Raw genomic sequence first — 21,929 nt, 5'->3', positions numbered from 1 at the left:
GGCCGACATGCCTTGCCACAGACTGGTCGAAGGAAGGCATCGGATTTTGGTTGTTTCAGAAGCACTGCCTGTGCACACCAGTTAGACCTTTCTGCTGCACCGACGGGTGGAAGATCACCCTAGTCGGCAGCAGGTTCACGCACGCAGCGAAGTCCAGATACGCGCCTGTGGAGGGCGAGGCCCTCGCGGTTGCAAACGCCCTAGACAAGGCGCGCTACTTCATACTGGGCTGCGAGAACTTGATTGTGGCAGTCGATCACAAGCCGCTACTGAAACTCCTTGCGGACAAAGCACTTGACGACATACCCAACCCCCGCCTCAGGAACCTCAAGGAGAAGACCCTGCGGTATCGCTTCCGCATCGTCCATGTCCCGGGCATGAAGAACAAGGCGGCAGATGCCATTTCTCGCAGGCCGGTCGGCACCTCACGGCCGTCACTCATGAACCTTCCAGACGACAGCGCCGCCGAGGTGACCCACCTCTCGCCCGGCATGCACACCGACGTGCTGTCTCTCCTGCGCCGAGCTGAGCCAGAGGACGACAGCGACATTGAGGATAGTGACCTGACGTGGTGCGCCGCGGGGCTGGAGTCATTACGGTCTGTGACATGGGATTGTGTCAGGGATGCCACTAGCAGCGACGGCGATATGCGCGCGTTGGAGGCAGGCCATGTGAGCGGATCGGAGCGTGAGCGGCGCGGGGCGCGGAGCGCGGAGCGGGCGGTTTTGACGTGAGCGAGGAGTGGGTTTTAAAATGGGTCGGCGCGACGTCCGGAGCGAGAGTTCTCCTCCGCTCCAATCCACTCCAGGTCGCTCACAGTGGTTTAACACTGTTGATGTAATATACATGCAGTACAATGCCAAAGCAACAGATGGCGATGTACAAACATGAAGGCCATTTTCAACCAATGAGAAGGGTGAACCTGTGATATCCGGTTCAGGCTTTGTCACTGTAGAGACGCCCACACTCACTCCTGTTAGAAAACGTATCGACGCCATTGTTGTTGACGTTAGCTTACATGCTAACGTTAATGGCAGCGACCATAGCATTGTGGCTCGGCTAGCCTATCGTCGCTTAATAGAGCTAGTGGATGGATAAACAACGTTATTTAACATTGCAGAATGGGTACAATTACAATGCGGCTCAATACAAACAATTGTTAAGGGGCCCAGGGGGTGTAGACTGTTGTAGTTTGAGCTGATTTACACCATGCTCCAAAAAAAAAAAAAAAAATCTGCCGAGCGATCTGGCGCGGGGCTCGATTCAAGGTGAGCGGGGAGCGAGCGGAGAGCGACTTGGGGGCGGGGTCAACATGATCGATTAGCGGAGCGGACCAAGCTTTAAAGAGCGAAGAGCGGATTTCTCGGCCGCGCCGATCCGCTCACGTGGCCTGGTTGGAGGAGATGGTGGCTGATGGCTTTCCTGAGTCAAGGGTCGGGATGCCGGAGGCGATTCGCGGCTTCCACCAGTACCGTGAGGACATCACATCCACTGACGGGGTGGTCCTGTTCAAGGACAGGGTGATCATACCGCCTTCACTACGAGGTGAGGTACTGAGCGCCCTCCATGCTGCACACCAGGGCGTCTCGATGATGACGGCTCGCGCGGAATCCTCTGTGTTCTGGCCGGGCATGTCAGCCGACATCAGCGCCGCTCGGAACAGCTGCGAGCAGTGCCACTGGATGGCGCCCTCGCAACCTGGGGCCCCACCGACCCCGCCCATCCCCGCCGTTTACCCATTTCAGGCGGTGTGTTCTGACTTTTTCATGCACAGGGGGGTACACTACCTCGTGATGGTGGACTGTTACTCGAACTGGCCGATTGTCTCAAGGACATCAGGCGGCGCTCCAGACCTCATATGCCACTTACGTTGCGCCTTTGCGACATACAGGACGCCTGAAGAGCTCTCGTCAGACGGGGGGCCTGAGTTCACCTCTGCCGAGACCAGGTCTTTCCTGCGAAGATGGGGCGTCCACCACCGCCTCTCATCAGTGGCGTTCCCCCACAGCAACTGCCGTGCGGAGATTGGGGTGAAGACAATGAAACGGCTGATCACCGACAACACTGGCCCGAAGGGCAACCTCGACACCGATGCTGTGCAGAGGGCGATTCTGCAATACCGCAATACGCCTGACCCAGACACGAAGATTTCCCCGGCCATGTGCGTGTTCGGCCGCCCGATACGTGATTTCATCCCGATTGCCCCCGGAAAGTACAGGCCGCATGAGACTTGGCGCGAGACGCTGACAGCGAGGGAGGAGGCCCTCCGCAAACGCCACATCCGCACAGCGAGCACCTGGGCAGAGCACACTAAACGCCTCCCTCCGCTCGTAGTGGGGGACTTGGTCCGTGTGCAGAACCAGACAGGGCTCCACCCCAACAAGTGGGACAGGACGGGCTGCGTCGTGGAGGTGCGTCAGCACGATCAGTATGTGGTCAAGATTGACGGCTCCGGCAGGGTCACGCTTCGGAACAGGAGATTCCTGCGCAAGTTCTGCCCGGTTCGCGATGACCGGCTTCCGCCCCGATCGATCTATGATGATTTGCCAGTCCGCGTCGCCGCGCCAGTGCCCGTCGTCATTCCTCGGCTGCCTGGCCTCACACGCAGCTCTGGGTTGCCCGTGACGGGGCCTCGGTCCGGCCTGCCACCTGCACCGCCGTCGGCGAGCTCTCCTCAGCGCTGGACACGGCCCACCTCTGCCCCGCCGGTGACACCGGCTCGGGACCCGTTGCCGGCCCCCGTGGCCCCAGTGGCTCTGTCTCCGCCGCCGAACGTTGTCGCGTCGCCGCCGCCGCTGGCATTGGGATTACGCCGGTCTGCCAGGGCGACCTGCGTGCCCGCCTGGCACAGTGACTTTTCTATGGACTGACTTTACGTGGGTGGTGCTCATGTTGTATGCTATACTTGTTGGTTCGCAACTGGTGCACTTGACTCTGCTGTTTACTGTTTGCTGTTGCAGTGTTACTATTCTAGGATTGTTTTATTTTAGCATTTATTGTAGTCGTGTTAAAGACTCGGGAGGAGATGGGGAATATTGCACTCCGGTTACATATAGGTGCACGCACCGGAAAGGGAAGTAGTTAGACTACTGCTATGATGTAAACAGACACACGTTTCCCCCGGCTCATGACTTGTTTGATTATTGTCATTTCGCCTATTAAAGCAAGTGAACAAATAGAATGTTGTTCTACAGGCTGAGATCCAGACGCCACCGTACACCACTTCCCAGTATGAATGAATGAATGAAAACTTTATTAACAGATTGCAGAATGGGTACAGTGCAGTACAGCTCAATACATACAATTGTTAAGGGGATGCAGACCAGAGAAAGACTTTCGACTTGTTTACATCAGGGTCCCCCATTTTCAATTCATCGTAACATATATGACATACATGACATACAGATAGACAGTACTGCTACATCTATACATTTATGACATACCAGATTTGCAATTACAGTACTGTATTTGTGATACAAAAAGAGTCCAGAAAGAAAAGAGTATATACATTAGGCGTAGAAACTGTACATTGGATTGGGTAGGTGGGGGGGGGACTGTACATTGGAGGTGGTTGGGGGGGGGGGGGGTTGGGTAGGAGTGGGGGGGGGGGGGGGGTTGGGTAGGAGTGGGGGGGGGGGGTTGGGTAGGAGTGGGGGGGGGGGGGGGGGGTTGGGTAGGAGGGGTGGGTGGGGACTGTACATTGGAGGTGGTTGGGTGGGTGGGGGGGGGGGGGGGGGGTAGGAGGGGTGGGTGGGTAGGAGGGGTGGGTGGGGGACACTGTACAACTGTACAAACAACACTGTACATTGGATTATTGACAAGACCATACTTGGTAATTTACTGTACATTGGAGGGGGTTGTGTTCGGACATTTACAGGGGCCAGTTTCGAGTTGCAGTCTCCCTTAGGTGTTTTTTGAGAGTGTTTTTGAAAGTGGGTAGTGATTCACATTCCTTTACAGCTTTGGGTAGGGCGTTCCACATTGATGTGGCATAATTGCGAAACGTGTTTAGTCCCTTGTTTGAGCCGAATCTGGGTTTAACATGATTTGTGGAGCTCCCTCTGGTGTTGTGATCGTGGTATTCACTGACCTTTGGGAAGTATTTAGTCATGTACATGGGTACCTTGGTCGTGTAGTGTATCTTGTAGACCAGGCCCATTGCAAGTTGCTGTACTCTGTCGTCTACTCTAAGCCATCCTAGGTTGTCAAAGTGGGCAGGGGTGAGGTGGGTTCTAGGAGTAAGGTCAAGCAGTAGTCTGACCAGTTTGTTTTGAGATGTTTGTAATTTTGTTTTTAGCGCCTTTGAGGTGCTTTGGTACCATGAGGTGCAAGCATAGTCGTAGTACCCTTGAATGAGTGCTCCTGCTAGAGTCTTCAGGGTATTCTTGTTTACCAGTGAGGAGATCCGGTACAAGAAACGAGTTCGTTGGTTGACTTTTTTTATTACATTGGATGCCATTTTGTCACAGGAAAGATTTGCCTCTAGGATGGAACCCAGGTAGGTAATATCTTCTTTCCTTGTGACAATATTGTCACCCACTGTAACTGAGAAGCCGTCGGTCTTGCTGAGTTTGTTATTTGAACCGAAGAGAATGGACTCTGTTTTGCCCATGTGTAATGATAGTTTGTTATCAGCGAGCCATATGCAGATTTTGCTTAGTTCTGAGCTGAGGGTTTTTTCAACCTGTAATTTGTTCTTGTCAGAGACCAGCAGGGCTGAGTCGTCCGCAAACAGGAACAAGTTGCAGTCACAAGCTGACGACATGTCATTTGCATAAATTAGGAACAGTAGCGGACCTAGTATGCTTCCTTGTGGAACCCCACAGTTTACTGTGAGGGGGGGGGATAGGGTACCGTTTACCTCCACCATCTGCTCTCTCCCCTCCAGGTAGGATTGCATCCAGCTCACTGATAGACTATCAAAACCAATTGCTTTTAGCTTGTCAATCAGAATGGTGTGATTGACAGTGTCGAAGGCCTTTTGTAGGTCCAGCATGACCATGCCGCAGTATTTGCCCGCGTCCACCTCTTGTTTGATGTGGTCGTTTAAATAGAGAAGGCATGTGTCAGTGGAGTGGGATGTTCTGAAGCCAGATTGGAATTCGTAGATTAGATTTTTTTCCGCAAGGTATTTTTCGACCTGTTCGTATACAATTTTTTCCATGACTTTCGAGATGGAGGTAAGGATAGAAACAGGGCGGTAGTTGCCTGGGTCTAATTTACTGCCTTTTTTGTGCAGAGGGGTCACTCTCGCAATTTTGAAGTCCTTGGGGACGTGTCCCTGTTTTATAGAGAGGTTTATTATGTGTGTGATGACTGGGGTGATGGCGGCTGCTGAGTCTCTAAGGAATTTGGAGGGGATGTTGTCATGGCCAGTGGCCTTGTTAGGTTGGAGGGCGCTCAGTTTTTTGAGTACCTCATCTGTTGTTACCATTTCCAGTTTGAAGTCGTCTTTGTGGACCCCTAGGTTTTTGTAGTAAGCTACTATGTGTTCTACCCCATAATGCCCTGAGTGGGAGGGTAGTTTGTTTACCAGTGTTGTGGCTATGTTTGTGAAGAAACTATTTAAGTAATTGGCTACATCCAGCTTTTCTGTGATGAGCGTGTTGTCCGTCTTTATGTTTATGTTTGAGAATCTGGTTTTAAGTTTTTTACTGCAGCCTAGTTGGTTATTGAGTAATTTCCAAAGTTCACGCGGTTTGTTTTTGTTTTCCTCGGTTTTGTCATTGATGAATTTTTTCTTTGCTGTTTTGATCATGGAGTTTACATCATTTCTTAGTCTGTTTCTTTTTTTGCTAGCCAATGTACAATCAATAGACAATAAACTGGATGACATCCGAGCAAGGATTCAATATCAAAGAGACGTTAGGGACTGCAATGTCCTTTGCTTCACCGAAACATGGCTCACACCGGAGGTTCCAGATCACGCAATTCAACCAGCGGATCACTTCTTTATCCATCGAAAGGATCGGACATCATCAGAGTCCGGTAAACAACGTGGAGGAGGTATTGCCTTCATGTTTAACAAAAATTGGAGTGATCCAACGAACGTGAAGGAATTATCCAACCACTGCTCCCCAGAACTGGAATATATAACCATCAAGTGTCGTCCTTTCTTCCTCCCGAGGGAGTTAACGGCGATCGTCCTGGTCGGAGTGTATATTCCACCGCAAGCCAGCAACAAGGTTGCGCTCTCCAGACTACACGACGAGGTAAATAGAATACAAGTGGCTAACGTTAACGCCGCCATTTTAGTACTGGGAGATTTCAATAGCGCCAATCTGAGAAAGGTATTGCCCGACTTCTATCAGCATGTGACTTGCAACACCAGAGGCGGTAACATCCTAGATCACTGTTACACGCAATTTAAAGGTGGCTACAAGGCTCATTCTGATAGTGGCTTTGGCAAGTCAGATCACGCATCCATTTTCCTTTCACCAAAGTACAGACAGAGAATTAAAAGTACTCCCGTAGTCTCGCGAGAGGTGCAGAAATGGGATCTGACGTCAGAAGAGACGATCCGGTCAGTGTTTCACCACACAGACTGGATTGTGTTCCGCGACACAGATAACATTAATGCCTACACGGAGACAGTGCTGGACTATGTCTGTACTAGGGTGAAAGAAACAATCCCCACTACCAAAATGAAAGTTTACCCAAATCAAAAACCCTGGGTAGACAAATCCGTCCGTGAAGCTCTGAGAGAGCGCACCAAAGCATACAATGACGGCCTAGTGGCAGGCAACATGAATGACCACAAGGTGGCGCGACACAACGTAAGGAGGACAGTGTCAGAGGCCAAACGGCGCTACAGGGATAAAATTGAACTCCAGTTTGAACAAGCTGACTCTAGAGCTATGTGGCAGGGGCTCAAAACGATGACAGACTACAAAGGCGCCTCCCTCAAACTGAACAGTGACATCTCCTTAGCAAACGACCTCAATACCTTCTATGCGAGGTTTGATGCTGGTAATAACAACACCAGCTCACAAGCCTCGGCAATGGGGGGGGGGGGGGGGGTCGGCTGCTGATGGAGGCGCAGTGTTCAGGGTAACAGAGCATGAGGTGAGGCGGACCTTTAAAAAAGTGAATATCAGGAAGGCAGCAGGTCCGGACGGCATCCCCGGCCGCGTCCTAAAAGTCTGTGCCGACCAACTGGCCCCAGTATTCACTGACATATTTAACCTGTCCTTAGAACAGGCTGTCATCCCCACCTGCCTGAAGAAGTCCACTATTATCCCTGTACCCAAAAAATCCAAGCCTGCTTGCCTCAACGACTACCGCCCTGTAGCTCTCACCTCCATAGCCATGAAGTGCTTTGAGAAGCTAGTAAAGGGCTACATCTGCTCCTCCCTCCCCATCAACATGGACCCCCTGCAATTTGCATACCGCCCCAACAGGTCCACGGAGGACGCCATATCCCATGTGCTGCACACAGCAGCATCACACCTGGACAAGAGGCAGGGGAACTATGTGAGAATGCTATTCATCGACTACAGCTCGGCATTCAATACCATAGTCCCCTCCATACTCATAGCCAAGCTCAGGGACCTGGGCTTGGGCTATGACCTCTGCCAGTGGGTCTTGGACTTCCTGACTGGCAGACCCCAGGTGGTGAGAGCAGGCAACTGCACCTCCTCATCCATCACCCTCAACATAGGGGCCCCCCAGGGCTGTGTTCTGAGTCCCCTCCTCTACTCCCTGTACACACACGACTGTGTGGCTCAGCGGAGTAGCAATACAATCGTCAAATTTGCTGACGACACAGTGGTGGTGGGCCTGATCTCTGCCAACGACGAGAGGGCCTACCTGGAAGAGGTCAAGGTCCTGGCGGGATGGTGCCAGGAAAACAGCCTCTCCCTGAACGTCAGCAAAACAAAGGAGATGATTGTGGACTTCAGGAGGTCGGGGGTCAAGGACTACAGCCCCCTCAGCATCGACGGGGCACCGGTTGAGAGAGTCAACAGCTTCAAGTACCTCGGAGCCTACATATCCGAGGACTTGACATGGACCACACACATTAACAGTGTGGTGAAGAAGGCACGACAACGCCTCTACTTCCTCAGGCGCCTAAGGAAGTTCCAAGTCAGCCAGAAGATCCTTAAGAACTTCTACTCATGTACAATAGAGAGCATCTTGACCGGCAACATCACCTCCTGGTTTGGGAATAGCACTGCAAAAGACCAAAGCAGACTACAAAGAGTGACACGTTCAGCCGAACGCACAATTGGAGGGGGGCTCCCCACCCTCCAGAACATTTACTACAAGCGTTGCAAGGGCAAGGCTAAGAGAATCATTAAAGACTCCAGTCACCCGAACAACTGCCTCTTCGAACTGCTGCGGTCAGGCAAGCGATACAGGAGTCTCAAGGCGAGCACAGAAAGACTCAGAAGTAGCTTCTATCCCCAGGCCATCAGGCTGCTAAACGAACAATGAATGAACACTACACAACAACAACCACCAAACGCACATAGCACACACATCCACACGCACACACCCACTTTAAACAAACACACTGTAGCACCCACTCCACACACTTTATAGCACACACCCACTTTAAACAAACACACTGTAGCACCCACTCCCCACACTTTATATTTATGGATGAAGGATTGCACTACAACTCGTACACCTTACTGTAAATTGTACCTAAAATTGTACCTCATCCCATTTCTGCTTTGCACTAGATAGTACTGTACATTAGTACACTGCATAGTATTGTGTATTGTATATTATATGGTAACTCAGAACATTGTACATATGTCTATACCGAACACTGTGACCTCATTTTCTTCTTCTAAATTCATGCTATATTATGTTATTATGTTATTTGATACTATCTTGTCTAGCACAGTCTCTGGAGCGTAACAGTAAGAAGCATTTTGTATGAAAGTATTCTGTACTTCTGTATGACAACTATTAAAGAACTTGAACTTGAACTTGAACTTATTTACCTTGTTTGAGCCGAATCTGGGTTTAACATGATTTGTGGAGCTCCCTCTGGTGTTGTGATTGTGGTATTCACTGACCTTTGGGACGTATTTTGACATGTACATGGGTACCTTGGTCGTGTAGTGTATCTTGTAGACCAGGCCCATTGCAAGTTGCTGTACTCTGTCGTCTGCTCTAAGCAATCCTAGTTTGTCAAAGTGGGCAGGGGTGAGGTGGGTTCTAGGAGTAAGGTCAAGCAGTAGTCTGACCAGTTTGTTTTGAGATGTTTGTAATTTTGTTTTTAGCGCCTTTGAGGTGCTTTGGTACCATGAGGTGCAAGCATAGTCGTAGTACCCTTGAATGAGTGCTCCTGCCAGAGTCTTCAGGGTATTCTTGTTTACCAGTGAGGAGATCCGGTACAAGAATCGAGTTTGTTGGTTGACTTTTTTTATTACATTGGATGCCATTTTGTCACAGGAAAGATTTGCCTCTAGGATGGAGCCCAGGTAGGTAATTTCCATCGGTCTTGCTGAGTTTGTTATTTGAACCGAAGAGAATGGACTCTGTTTTGCCCATGTGTAATGATAGTTTGTTATCAGCGACTAGCCATATACAGATTTTGCCTAGTTCCGAGCTGAGGGTTTTTTAACCTTCTCTAACCTTAACCAACTTCGAAAGAGTGCCTAAGCTTAACCATCGAAAGAACTTGCCGTCACGCTCTAAGACAAACTCTAACCTTAACCAACTTCGAAGAGTGCCTAAGCTTAACCAGTGTAGAAACAGGCGTCGGCCAATCAGAGAGCGTCTCCGAGAAATGCGGCTAGGTTTCGTAATCACGCGTAGCTACGTGAACCATGTGATATCCTGGCGGCGAGATCAAAGCGTGTCCCAACTCTCTCTCTATAAGACTCTGGTATGGAGCCGCGCGCTCAGGAAACAACCAATCAACAGAGTCCAACAGTGCTAGTGCATCAAAGAGGGTTCCTCCCCGTCTTTGTCTCTATTGTAGACCGGAAGTAGATAAGATGTCACTTATGACAAGGGCTTTGATTGTTGGCCACAAGTGGCACCACTGTAGCAGAAGAGTTTGTGCCTTGCTCAGGGGCACCTCCACGATGGTTGTTGGCTGGAGCACTTTCTCACCGTTGTTTATTTAAACCAGCATCCTTCAGTCATAAGCTCAGTTAGTTTAGTCTAGCCACAATGCTACCATTTATATGAATTACCTGTATGTGTATATTTTGTGTACAACATTAATTATAGAGGGGATGCAGTAATCCTGGAGGTTACAAGAGGACAGAGGAAATCATTAAGTAGAGATGATGCAGGCAGGGCAGGAATCCAGAACTCTTATGTGTGAAGTTATACATTGGAGCCGTCACTCACCGGTCAGTAGAAGACACTTGTACCACTATCATCATTTTCATATACTCTTCTACCTAGAAACGATGTTCAGGTGACCATTCCACACCATAAGCACTGGTGCAAAAGCTTCTTGATACTAATTTATTCATACATTCAGTTATTGTTTTTCATGGTAGAACAATTATAAACAAAATAGTCAGCAACATAAAAATTACAGTGAGGAAAAATAAACAGTTCAACAAAATAAGTAAATAGTCCGATTTGCAAACTGACTTGTAATTATGACGTGGAATAATAACAAGTTGTTGTTACATTATACTGTGCACAGGCTACAAAAATATTCCTCATCAAATGCATGAGTCATCCATTCAGCATTATCATTCAACATCATTACAGATACAACTGTAAAGTCAACTGTACACAACTGTCATTTGGGAACTCTGATCCACTTAAAAAATAAAATAAAAACAAAGTTGGCCACTGGATAAGTATGACCAGTGACCACACCACACACATACAACCACTGACTCTTTGATGATCAAAGAAAAACAAACAACAAAAGCTCCCACATCAATCCCCAAACACTGTCCCTCTCCTAACCATCCAGAAGCTTGAGGATGCTGTCTCTCTCCTAACCATCCAGAAGCTTGAGGATGCTGTCTCTCTCCTTCAGTGCTTTCCAGGCCTGGTCCTTCTCTTTCTTGGTGGGTGTGCGTTTCTTCTGTCTGGCTGCCATGATGCGACGAAATCCTTCCATGACCTCGTTGTCAGACACGCGGACTCTCTGTCTCAGCTCCTGCTTACGCATCTCCTCCTTCGCCAGCCTGCTTGGCGGAAGTAAGACAGAGATGGAGATAAGATACAAGAGTAACGTGTAACAGTCAGACACTGCATTTGACTCTTTTATTGGATCTTTCTGGGACTTTTCACTCTTGCTAGGTGATCAGGAATTTGCCAGGTTTATGGATACTCATATTTATGTTTTCATTGCCACAAATGTCTCACCTGACGTCTCACTCTCAGCCTGTGTGATTTGGGAGGCATTCAATTTAAGGGGAATTATCGATAAAAAGAGATCAGCTACTGAGAACAACTCGCAGTTTTCTAAATGAATCTTAATCTAAATTTACTACTGCTAAAGCCACTGATCGGATGCAAATTAATTGTTTTAAAATTCATGTTTTTCCAAAATTTCTCTTTCAATCCGTCTCTCTTTTTATCCATAAGTCCTTTTTTCAAACAACTTGCAACAATTGCAAAATCTCACATTTGATCTGGGCAGGTAAAAACCCCAAAACAAAGGAAACCCTGCAGACTCCTAAAACGTTAGGGGGATTACTGGTACTGCCCAATTTATTGTTGCATTATTGGGCAGTTAATTCGTGTGCTATATAATTTTTTTTATACTTACAGGTGCAAAACTTTGTTAGTAAGAAGTTTGATGGCTTCCCAACTATTCCCCCTGAAGGTTTCATTGGTGAAGTTTCTACACGTGACCCATGTTTAAAGGGAACCGTCTCTGTGATGTACAACAAACTTTTTGTACATCAGACTCCTGTGAATGACCTAGAGGAGGAGACTGATGACAGATATCTTAGATAGAGTGCATCATTCATCACTCTGTGCCAGACATTGGCTGACGACATTGAAAATGAAGGTGACCTCAATTGTCTTTGAGAATAAATAAAGGTTTGAATGAATACAATGTAATTCATAGGGTACATCGGACCAAATCCAGACTATCAGGAATCTTTCCAGACATTGATCCAAGATGCTATTGGTGTAATCAGAAGCCTGCAGACCACTACCATACATTTTGGACATGTCCCTCTCTGTCAGCTCTCTGGATCTCTGTGTTTGAGACGATGACAGCGGTTGTAGGTCAGGCCATCGCCCCAAACCCAATCACAGGTATTTTTGGTGTCCTGCCCAGGACCCTCTCAGATTTTGTACTTCTTTTTCTTTTTTACTCTGCTTGCAAGGCAGCTACTTCTAATTAACTGTAAGAGCAGATACCCCCATCCTATGACTGTAGATGTACTCCACTGTATGGTCACTTGAAAAAATTAAACATACAATACGGGGATCAGAGGCTAAATTTACGCAAATCTGGGAGCCCCTCTCTAAATATATATCTAATAATAAATATAAATTCAATATCTCTCCTCTTTGAAAATGTGAGGTGAATGTATCAGTATGTAGTCCTGTGGTCATTTTCATGTTAATGCAAATGATTTAAATGTATTGTATGGATATAATGAAAAATAACACAATATAATTATTTTGAGAACTGGTTGTGACTCAAATACCCATCTGTGTGACAACCCGCCCGACACCCCCCTCCCTTTCTCCTTTTCTCTCCCTCCTTCTACCTACTTATGTGGGTTAAAAACCTATGTGTACAGTGTATATGAATATATATATATATAAAGGCTGTCAAAGTTAACACATTATTAATGCGTTAATGCAAAATTCTTTTAACGCCACTATTTTTTTAATAGCGAGATTAACGTTTAAAAAAAGATTATAATATTATTATTTATTTTTTTTACTAGACTTCACTCATGTGTATTATTGATACTCTCATTGATACTATGTTTGTTTCTGACTCAAAGTGTGTGTGTGTGTGTGTGTGTGTGAGAGAGAGAGAGAGAGGGGGGGGGGGTGAGAGATGAAGGGGCAAAAGAGAAAGATCTGGGAGTGTGTGTGAGAGAGAGGGGGGGGGGGTGCGAGTCCTCAGCCCTTGTGTGGGTGAATGTAACAAGTTCCTACCTTTTTCTTGCCCCTATTATTTCATGCACACTTTATTCATTGTTTTAAATTATCATTTTCTTTTAAGTTATTTAGTTTGTTTTGAATTTTATGCAAATTTGCAATGCATGAGGGTCATCCTTTTGTGTTAAATGGCTGCTTAAACGAAAAAATTGGGATGAATAGTTCAATTGTAAAGTTCAACACACTACTGTGTTAGTAATTATTACTATGTAATCTTACAGTTAGTAAATTGGTATGCCCATCTACTATTTTTTTGTTGGGCTTTTTATTATTATAATTTTTTTTACAATGCAGTTTCCACATCTTAGTTACTTGAAGATTCTGGACAGTATTTCTCATTGTGGCAATAAATAAACATGCATTTTTTGCATAAAGCAAGCATTTGTCGACTCTCATGTTGATTAGAGTTTAAAACTTGAAAAAGATCAGTTTAAGGTAGATTTAGAACAGATACAAAATATGCGATTAATTTGCGATTAATCGTGAGTTAACTATGGACTCCGGCTAGACATATACTAAAATTGGAGTTAACTATGGACAATCATGCGATTAATCAGATTAAATATTTTAATCGATTGACAGCCTTAATATATATGCATATAGGTATGTATGCATTAGGGCTGTCCCCGACTAAGGATTTGGATGGTCGACTAGGATTGGCCAAAATTGGTCGACTTAAAAAAAAGAAGAAAAAAAAGTATATATATATATTTTTTTATCATTCCATTTGGGCTGTGGGGGGTGCTTAATGTCTGAAGGAGTCGACTGAAGGCTTCTTGTCCTCTGCAAAAGCATGCAATTGGTCCACTGATGGATACATCTTGATATTTGTCTAGTATAGTGTGTTCATTAGATGGGTGAAATCCTCTTTCAGTGCCTCTGTGCCTGTTTTCGTAGGCAGTTAGCCTCTGGTATGCGTGCCATTAGCGTTAGCCACGCTTCTATGCCTCTTTTATTTTGAAAAAATTAAAAAAATTAAAATATTAATATTTTTTTCTTTTTTTTATATTCGACTAAGAGGTTGGCCAGTCGACTACGGCCCCTTTCGACCGATTAGTCGACTAATCGATTAATAGGGGTGAGCCCTAGTATGCATACATGTGGGTGCATTGTATATATGCATATATGTGTGTAGGTGTATGTAGTGTGTATGAACAGGATTGGGGAGTAGTAATTACTAGTTTGACTGCATTTTGTAGTGGTTGGGTGGTGGTTTGGTTGCATTCAGATCTCTGTAGGTTATTCAGTGGTGAACTGCATTAGGTCCTGTAGGGTGGTTGACTACAAGCTACATATCTCTCTAGACATTCAGCATCTTCTGGCTCCCTGCTCCCTCCATCAGAAACACCCTCAGGCCTAAGTGAGGTTGTCTGCTTTTATCACTGGGTATTATTATTCATTTAGTAATTAGGATTTGTTTTGGTTTCTTTACATTGTGGAGTGGTTTGGAAACAGTAGTTTCCCTGGCACTGTGTACAAATGTATATGTATCTATATTATGCATGTGCAATAAATGCAGAGACACAGGCATGTCTGTACTTACTTGTATAGGGGAAAGGTCAATAAGTGATTATTATTTTGTATTTTATTCTATTTTCTTTTAAAATTATTATGTATTATTATTTTCCTTTTAAATCATGCTTCACCCCCATTGTTGTTTTGTAAGTCTATAATTCTTCATTTGAAAATCATAGATAAATCTATCAAAAGAATATTTGAGCAGAAATAATAGATGCTAAGCTTTGCAGCGCTGCACAGGCCTTTACAATTTTGTTCCGCACATTTTACCCATTCACTCACACATTCACACACCGACGGCAGATGGCAGGTGCCAACCTGCTCATCGGGAGCAATTAGGGGTTAAGTGTCTTGCTCAAGGACAGTTCGACACACTGCCCTGGAGGAGTGGGAATCGAACCAGGAACCTTCCGACTACCAGACGACCGCTCTACCTCCTGAGCCACTGTCGCCCTAAGCCTGGTGTGGCCTGGCTTGACGTGGCGTGGCCTGGCGTAGCGTGGTGTGATTTGGCATGGCGTGGTGTGGCCTGGTGTGGTATGGCCTAGCGTGGCCCGGTGTGGTCCTGGGTTCTCACCGGAGCAGCTCCTGCTTGCGGGATCTGTTGTGGGCACTCAGAGCTTTGAGCTCAGCTTGTCTTTTATGAAGCTCTGCCAGAACCTCATCCTCAGAGTCTGCCCCCGTCCCTGGACGCTCCTCAGAGTCTAGGAGCCCCTGGGACACCAGCTCCTCCTTGATCCTGGCCTCCAGGGAACGGGTGTGGGGAACACTGGAAGGACCGGGACGGAAGACCGGAATGGATGCAGTCAATGTTAAAGAATAGTGCTAGAAATTATATTAAGCTAGAGTTCAGAATTAGTTAACGTTAGTAAAGAATGTATACAAAAGGATGTACAGGGTACGAATGAGACGGTGGAAACACCAGCGTAAAGACTTGACAGCTGGTCTCTAATTATGACAACTCATCTCGTAGAAGAGAGGGTCAGTGCTTATAACTACTGACATAATGATTCCCATAAGGAGAGGAATGTGTGTAAGAAGTACCTAAAAGCTTTGCCCTGGCTTCTAGGAGAGGTTCCAGCCCCGTCGTTAGCATCCTTTCCCGAAATGTCTGGAATTGGAGAATCCTCCATGGGGGATATAATATTCTCCTGGAAGAGGACATAAAAAAAGAACACAGGTTAAAGTCACATTTCAGTAGCATCACTGAATTCAAATGTGGTATTTCAGAGTGATGTGTGATTTGCTAGCAGTAACGGTTGATTATGGGCTCACGTCTCACCTCAACCAGAGCCTGGAGCAGACGCTGTGTAAGGGGACCGAATGGACATCCGTCCTCTGGAGAGTCATGCTGCGACTCAGACTTCTTCAGCAGGGAATCTACATCTAGAAGCAGGTCAGCAGTGTGTCATACCATCATCATGACAAAGTGGTAATGCTAATTATAATTTTTTTTTTAAATTGTTTAACACGTTTATAGAAAAGATTAACGTTGACAGATTTCCAACTCTTTTGTAGGATATTATTTTCCAAGACATTTCCAGGACATCATAAATCAATATACTGGATCCCAAATGTATCTAATTTGTGGCTAACATACTGATGTGGCCCATAATAAAGATATGTTGCTTTTGAATATACCTAGATATTTAACTCAACTGCATTTTATGTCTGTGGATCAGAGATCATTAATAATAGATTTTAGTTTGAAATTATTCTATTTTCCCTGGTTCTATCTATAGTTTTTATGCCAGTGAGTTTATACATGTTCTAATTTCCCCACAAACTGGAGATCTAGTCCTTGGATTTACAGGCTTTTCAGGACCTGTAGGAGTCCTCCTGAAGTATTCCAGACAGGACCTGTAGGAGTCCTGAAGTATTTCAGACAGGACCTGTAGGAGTCCTCCTGAAGTATTCCAGACAGGACCTGTAGGAGTCCTCCTAAAACATTTCAGACAGGACCTGTAGGAGTCCTCCTAAAACATTCCAGACAGGACCTGTAGGAGTCCTCCTTAAGTATTCCAGACAGGACCTGTAGAAGTCCTCCTGAAGTATTCCAGACAGGACCTGTAGGAGTCCTCCTGAAGTATTCCAGACAAGACCTGTAGGAGTCCTCCTGAAGTATTCCAGACAGGACCTGTAGGAGTCCTCCTGAAGTATTCCAGACAGGACCTGTAGGAGTCCTCCTGAAGTATTCCAGACAGGACCTGTAGGAGTCCTCCTGAAGTATTCCAGACAGGACCTGTAGGAGTCCTCCTGAAGTATTCCAGACAGGACCTGTAGGAGTCCTCCTGAAGTATTCCAGACAAGACCTGTAGGAGTCCTCCTGAAGTATTCCAGACAGGACCTGTAGGAGTCCTCCTGAAGTATTCCAGACAGGACCTGTAGGAGTCCTCCTGAAGTATTCCAGACAGGACCTGTAGGAGTCCTCCTGAAGTATTCCAGACAGGACCTGTAGGAGTCCTCCTGAAGTATTCCAGACAGGACCTGTAGGAGTCCTCCTGAAGTATTCCAGACAAGACCTGTAGGAGTCCTCCTGAAGTATTCCAGACAGGATTCCAGACAGGACCTGTAGGAGTCCTCCTGAAGTATTCCAGACAGGACCTGTAGGAGTCCTCCTGAAGTATTCCAGACAGGACCTGTAGGAGTCCTCCTGAAGTATTCCAGACAGGACCTGTAGGAGTCCTCCTGAAGTATTCCAGACAGGACCTGTAGGAGTCCTCCTGAAGTATTCCAGACAGGACCTGTAGGAGTCCTCCTGAAGTATTCCAGACAGGGGCCGCCTAGTTCCTTTACCTTTGGCGTCCAGCTCTGAGAGCGGGCCTCCCATGATGTTCTTCTTCTTGTCATTGGCTCGTGCTCCTTCCCTCTGCTCCTCCAGCAAGTCTTCCTGAGCCCACCGCTGAGAGTAATGTTTCCCCAAAGCTGGGATCTACACAGAATACATACAGAAAACATCCAGTGCCATCATTGACATCCTTTTGAGTGATTGAACATTTTATTAACAGATTGCAGAATGGGTACAATACAGCTCAATACACACAATTTTCATTAGTCTATTGCTGAATTATTGGCATGTTGGAATTTATTGGCGTCTCCATTAGAATAATAATGACACATCGTACTAAAGTGAGGCTTTCATACCACAAGTGTAGAGTATGATGAAGCAAACCATGCAAGATAAGCTGTGAGTAATGATGTGAATGTGTGTAAAATAGCAGACAGTAGAGTCAGCACACTATTTATTAACACCAAATGTGACGTTTCAAGCTACACGCTCTTCATCAGACCTACTTCTATCTACCACGTGTCGTCTTCTGTCTAGTTCCGGTTAAGATTTGGATGTGTGTGTGCGTGTGTGTAAATAAATGTACAGTAGCGTATGTGGCTACTATAACAACATGAATATGATACTTTATAATATTCAGCTTCGTCCTCAGGAGGTTTCAGCAGCTCCTCCAACAGCCTGATCTCTTCATTTGTGATGTCAGCACAGTAAGGCTCAACTGACGCCCAGAATCTGGAAACAAAACATAATTTCAAATACAAATACAGTCTGCCGTAAAACCACTCATCTATGTGACTATATATATATCCTGTTAAATGACAGCTTCCTATCGCACATTTCTATAAATTATTTTCCATTCAAGGACTGCTGTGTGTTTGGAGGGGATGGTAGGGCGACCGTTCTATTGGTTCTTTGAAAAACAACTCGTGGTAAAAGACCCAGGGGGATATAATCAGGCTCCACAACAGTGGGCAGGGACTGCTGCCAGACATCTACTAGGACTGCTGCCAGACAACTACTAGGAACTAGGGATGCTCGATATTGGCTTTTTTACCGATACCGATATTCCGATATTGTCCAACTCTTAATTTCCGATACCGATATCAACCGATACCGATATATGCAGGGTTTCCCACCCCAAAAAACGGAATAATTTCAGGTAACTAATCATTTCACTGGATATATATATATAACAAATATTGTTATTTTCTTTTTTTAAACCGATACCGATATTTTCCGATATCACATTTTACTGCCGATATCGGCCGATAATATCGGTCGGCCGATAATATCGGACATCCCTACTAGGAACCTAAAAGGACAATATAATACCTTATGCATACCGCACCTTATGTGAATACTGTATACTTCATCAGATCATATATTTAGCATTTTTAGATTATATATTGCATATATTTAGCATTTCGTTTTTTTCAGACTATATATTAGATTAGATTTAGATTATTGGATTAGATTATTGTAACTATTATTGTAGGGCAAATATAACTGAGAGGGCATACATACCCTCATCTCGCACATTGTTGACTATTATGCACATGTCCAGAGTTAATTATGTTATGTTAAGCATATTGATTTGTTATATTGTTTACACTGCTTTTTACTACCTGTACCTCCCCTCCCCATGCTGCTATGATGCCTGAATTTCCCCAAGGGGATCAATAAAGGAATATCTTATCTTAATAGGGTCTATGGATCATTCAACAGATTGACGAGGTAAGAACAATCACAATTTCAGCATTGCATCTATGATACTAGTAGAAGTATTCTGTTTGAGTTGGTGCATGTAATCCTCATATCCTGTTCACAGTAACCCAGATGAGCTCATATCCACATGATTAGAAACACAAGTTTGATCACTGGAATATGCTAATATTATCCAGGAGGCTAGTATTACACTACTTTACTAAGAATGCATTGTAACCAACCTGTTGGAGGCTAGTATTACAGTGCTTTATAATAACATGTATAGTAACCAACCTGTTGGAGGCTAGTATTACAGTGCTTTTTAATAACATGTATAGTAGCCAACCTGTTGGAGGCTAGTATTACAGTGCTTTATAATAACATGTATAGTAGCCAACCTATTGGAAGCTAGTATTACAGTGCTTTATAATAACATGCATGGTAACCAACCTGTTGGAGGCTAGTATTAAGTGCGTTATAATAACATGTATAGTAGCCAACCTATTGGAGGCTAGTATTACAGTGCTTTATAATAACATGTATAGTAGCCAACCTGTTGGAGGCTAGTATTACAGTGCTTTATAATAACATGTATAGTAGCCAACCTATTGGAGGCTAGTATTACAGTGCTTTATAATAACATGCATGGTAACCAACCTGTTGGAGGCTAGTATTAAGTGCGTTATAATAACATGTATAGTAGCCAACCTATTGGAGGCTAGTATTACAGTGCTTTATAATAACATGCATGGTAACCAACCTGTTGGGAGCGTCATTTTTAGGAGTTCTGGGAATGTCTTGTGGATCATCTGTGAACTCGTACTCCTGGACTTTGGGCTGCAGGTTCTTGGACTTGGGTCTGCCAGGACCAGGACCGGGTGTATGGCCGCCTTTCCCGTCTAGCTTCTGCTTCTTGGGTTTGTGGCGAGATGAGGCTGAGGGGTCTGGGTCCTTTCCCAGCTTCAGGAAGCGCTTATCTCCCTTCTTGTCCTGCCAATCTGTGAGGATCTGAGAAATAGCAGGGGGTCAAGTCAGCAATACCAAACAGACTGAGATAATTAGCATATTCCTTTTAGCTTCATGAAGTTATCACAATACCCTGATTTTACCCAGTGATGCAATGTTGAAAAAAAAGAAGACCTCACACACTCCTCTTACTCAGCCCCACAAGAGCGTATTGGTTTTGTAAACATTAAAAATAAAAAGACTGACATGACACCATTTTCCAACGCATCACCTGTGCCTGCAACCCAACAGCACCATACCAGGCCCAGTATCATAATACCAAGTTAATTTGTCTCACGCTACCACATCACACTGAATTCATTTCATTCATTCATTTTCATTCATCATTTCAATATGTATGGTACAATCGATAGTATGATACTTAACAAATAGTAAGTATCACATGTATTTGGGTTTAGTATGATAATAGTTTGACAGTACTAGCTACGACTAGCAGTTGAGATTTAAGGTATGTCTGAGGTTGTTGTTTTTCAGTATGTTTCTACCTGTCTCTGTTCCTCCAGTGCTCGGAGGCGACGACTGGCTGAGGACAGGAGAGTCTCCAACTCCAACTGTAGGGTGTCCAACTCCTCGATGCCGATACCGTCGTCCTCTGAACGGCCGAGCACAGCAGTGTAGCGGGGACATACTTTGACATGCTCCACAGGCTTGAAGTCATAGTATTTCAAAGGGGGACAGTCCTTCAACTCACTCATGGTGGCGTCTAGAAGGGTCTAGCGATAACTGTATGAACAGGGATTGATTGATTGAAAATGTTATTAACAGATTGCAGAATAATACAATACAGTACAGCTCAATACACACAATTGTTAAGGGGATGCAGACCAGAGAAAGACGTTTGTCTTGTTTACATCAGGGTCCCCCATTTTCAATGCATCATATACAAGGGGAGGAATTGTATGGTTAGTGGAAGATGACATGAATGAATGAATGAATGAAAACTGTATTTAACAGATGCAGAATGACCCGTGGATTGTTTATAGAGCTGCCATTCTCTCTCTCTCTTTCACACAGACACACTCAATGTCCCCTGTTAGTCAGGCACAGTGTGTTAACTGTCTCACGGTACACAGACAGACACACACAGAGAATATAATTAACTTCACGTTTGTATCTGTGGCTCGACTGCCCAGTAGCCTCGCGCAGCAGATCTGCGGCTGCGCTCGCCCCACTGTAATGTCGTTATATGATCAAATCTCGCTGACAAAATGTAGCAGAGTGCAATATAACATGTGCATTCATACAACTATGATTTTCACCAATAGAAATCGTGAAGTTTCATCTAGCTATTAGGTATTAATTAAATTGTAAGAGCAACAATATTTACCTTCACTGAATGGCGGCCATATTGGACAAAAGCATTGGAGAGCGAGGGGGAGATTCATTTCTGTGAGCTGTATTGTGTGCCATTTTCAACACAAATAACAAATATATTCATAGATTCAAACGTAGATTTTAAACGGCACATTAATAATTGCATCACATTTCATTATAATATTAAACACTCAAAATCAGACATTACAAACAGGAAATAGCACACCTATTTATAAAGTGGTATCTTCGGCATAAACCATAATGAGCGAGGCGTTATATTAAACCAGAAAGTGATCGTTCGCCGTCCTAGTATTAAGTATCAATGTGTTGCATGTATATTGTATCTATAGAACAAATATAGATATATACATATATAAATAAAATTGTAGTACTAGTCGGCACACTGTTCTAATAAGCCAAATGTTTTAAGTTACCCCCTGTAAAGGGTACAATGAAATCGTCTGAGGGCGTGCGTGTTTTATGCATTGGTAAGCTTAATGGGCGGAGT

General features: G+C 45.1%; 1 protein-coding gene across 2 annotated transcripts; it reads right to left on the bottom strand.

Moving 5' to 3' along the window:
* Positions 1-10,441: 10,441 nt before the first annotated feature.
* On the bottom strand, positions 10,442-21,585 carry tada3l (transcriptional adaptor 3-like). Of its 2 annotated transcripts, none has more exons than XM_084315998.1 (9): positions 21,435-21,585; positions 20,593-20,830; positions 19,842-20,089; positions 18,004-18,109; positions 17,386-17,521; positions 15,872-15,975; positions 15,634-15,740; positions 15,167-15,358; positions 10,442-11,123 (listed from the first exon to the last, which is right to left on the bottom strand). In XM_084315998.1, exons 2-9 carry the CDS (start codon positions 20,800-20,802, stop codon positions 10,928-10,930), a joined length of 1,299 nt encoding a protein of 432 aa, XP_084172124.1. In that variant the 5' UTR covers positions 20,803-20,830; positions 21,435-21,585; the 3' UTR covers positions 10,442-10,927. The 2 variants fall into 2 exon arrangements, with proteins under 2 accessions (XP_084172124.1, XP_084172125.1); XM_084315999.1 differs by having other exon boundaries at positions 10,442-11,120.
* Between the last annotated feature and the right edge of the window lie 344 nt (positions 21,586-21,929).

The sequence above is a fragment of the Notolepis coatsorum genome (genome assembly GCF_963971535.1).
Source record: "Notolepis coatsorum genome assembly, chromosome: 6".
Lineage (NCBI taxonomy): Eukaryota > Metazoa > Chordata > Actinopteri > Aulopiformes > Paralepididae > Notolepis > Notolepis coatsorum.
The sequence above is the reverse complement of the archived record's forward strand: the minus strand, read 5'-3'. Positions and strand labels throughout refer to the sequence as shown.